This window comes from Nestor notabilis, unplaced genomic scaffold, assembly GCF_000696875.1.
Source record: "Nestor notabilis isolate BGI_N333 unplaced genomic scaffold, ASM69687v1 scaffold16738, whole genome shotgun sequence".
Lineage (NCBI taxonomy): Eukaryota > Metazoa > Chordata > Aves > Psittaciformes > Psittacidae > Nestor > Nestor notabilis.
Genome location: NW_009940734.1, coordinates 1,967 through 2,702, shown reverse-complemented (window position 1 = coordinate 2,702; position 736 = coordinate 1,967). Strand labels below are relative to the sequence as shown.

Sequence of the window (736 nt, the reverse complement as noted above, 5' to 3'; positions counted from 1 at the left end):
CAGGTGAGGAACCTCCCACCCTCCTCACTGTGACCCGCAGCATCCCTGTGCTCAGCCAGCCTCCTTCAGACCCTGCACTAGATGAGCCTTAAAGTCCCTTCCAATCCAAGCCATTCCATGATGCTGACACAGCTGGGACAGGGCTGGTTTTAGCCCAATTTTGGTGGAGCTTCTGAGTCTCTGACTGCTGCCCTGGCCCCTCTCTTTCAGAAGTACCTTGTCTGTGGGCCAGTGAAGGTGACAAACCCCTCATCACCCATCGGGGCAGACCAGTATCTCCAGTACGTTGGTGTGTAGCAGCCTGCTGAGGCTGCCTGTGCTCTGCTCACCCTGTTGGCACACAGGCATCCACACTGAGCGAGCTGGTGAGCACAGAGCTCTGTGCAGTCCCTCTAGGCTGCTTTTTGTGGCCTCAGAGCTATTTGGAGAGGACTGGAGGTGCTCAGCGCCAGTGCCGGTGTCCTCCTGCAGCAGTGCTGCTTCTGTCCCCCTCGGTGGTACCTACCCGGGGTGAGCTGTGAGTGTCTCTGTTCCTCCCAGGCTCCGGAAGCGCCAGATGTACGAAGCCTCCGTGATGAAGTACGGGGAGCTCGCCCAAGGTGAGCACCGCAGCTCCGCGCACGGGTGCTGCTCCAGCCCCATCTCCGCTGCTCTGTGGTGCTCCCTCTCCCCTCCGTGATGGACCCAGTGCTGACCGTGCTCGGGGGCTGGTGTGTAACCTGCCCAAGCGCAGAGC

The 736-nt window shown here is 60.6% G+C and overlaps 1 protein-coding gene across 1 annotated transcript in view; it reads left to right on the top strand.

Moving 5' to 3' along the window:
* The window catches only part of DALRD3 (DALR anticodon binding domain containing 3), a gene marked incomplete at both ends in the record, with an annotated part of 2,079 nt that overhangs the window by 267 nt on the left and 1,076 nt on the right, over nt 1–736 (top strand). Inside the window, 2 exons of the mRNA XM_010020518.1 lie at nt 194–281; nt 541–599. Of these exons, the coding sequence (XP_010018820.1) occupies nt 194–281; nt 541–599 (147 nt within the window). The remainder of the gene's footprint in view (nt 1–193; nt 282–540; nt 600–736) is intronic.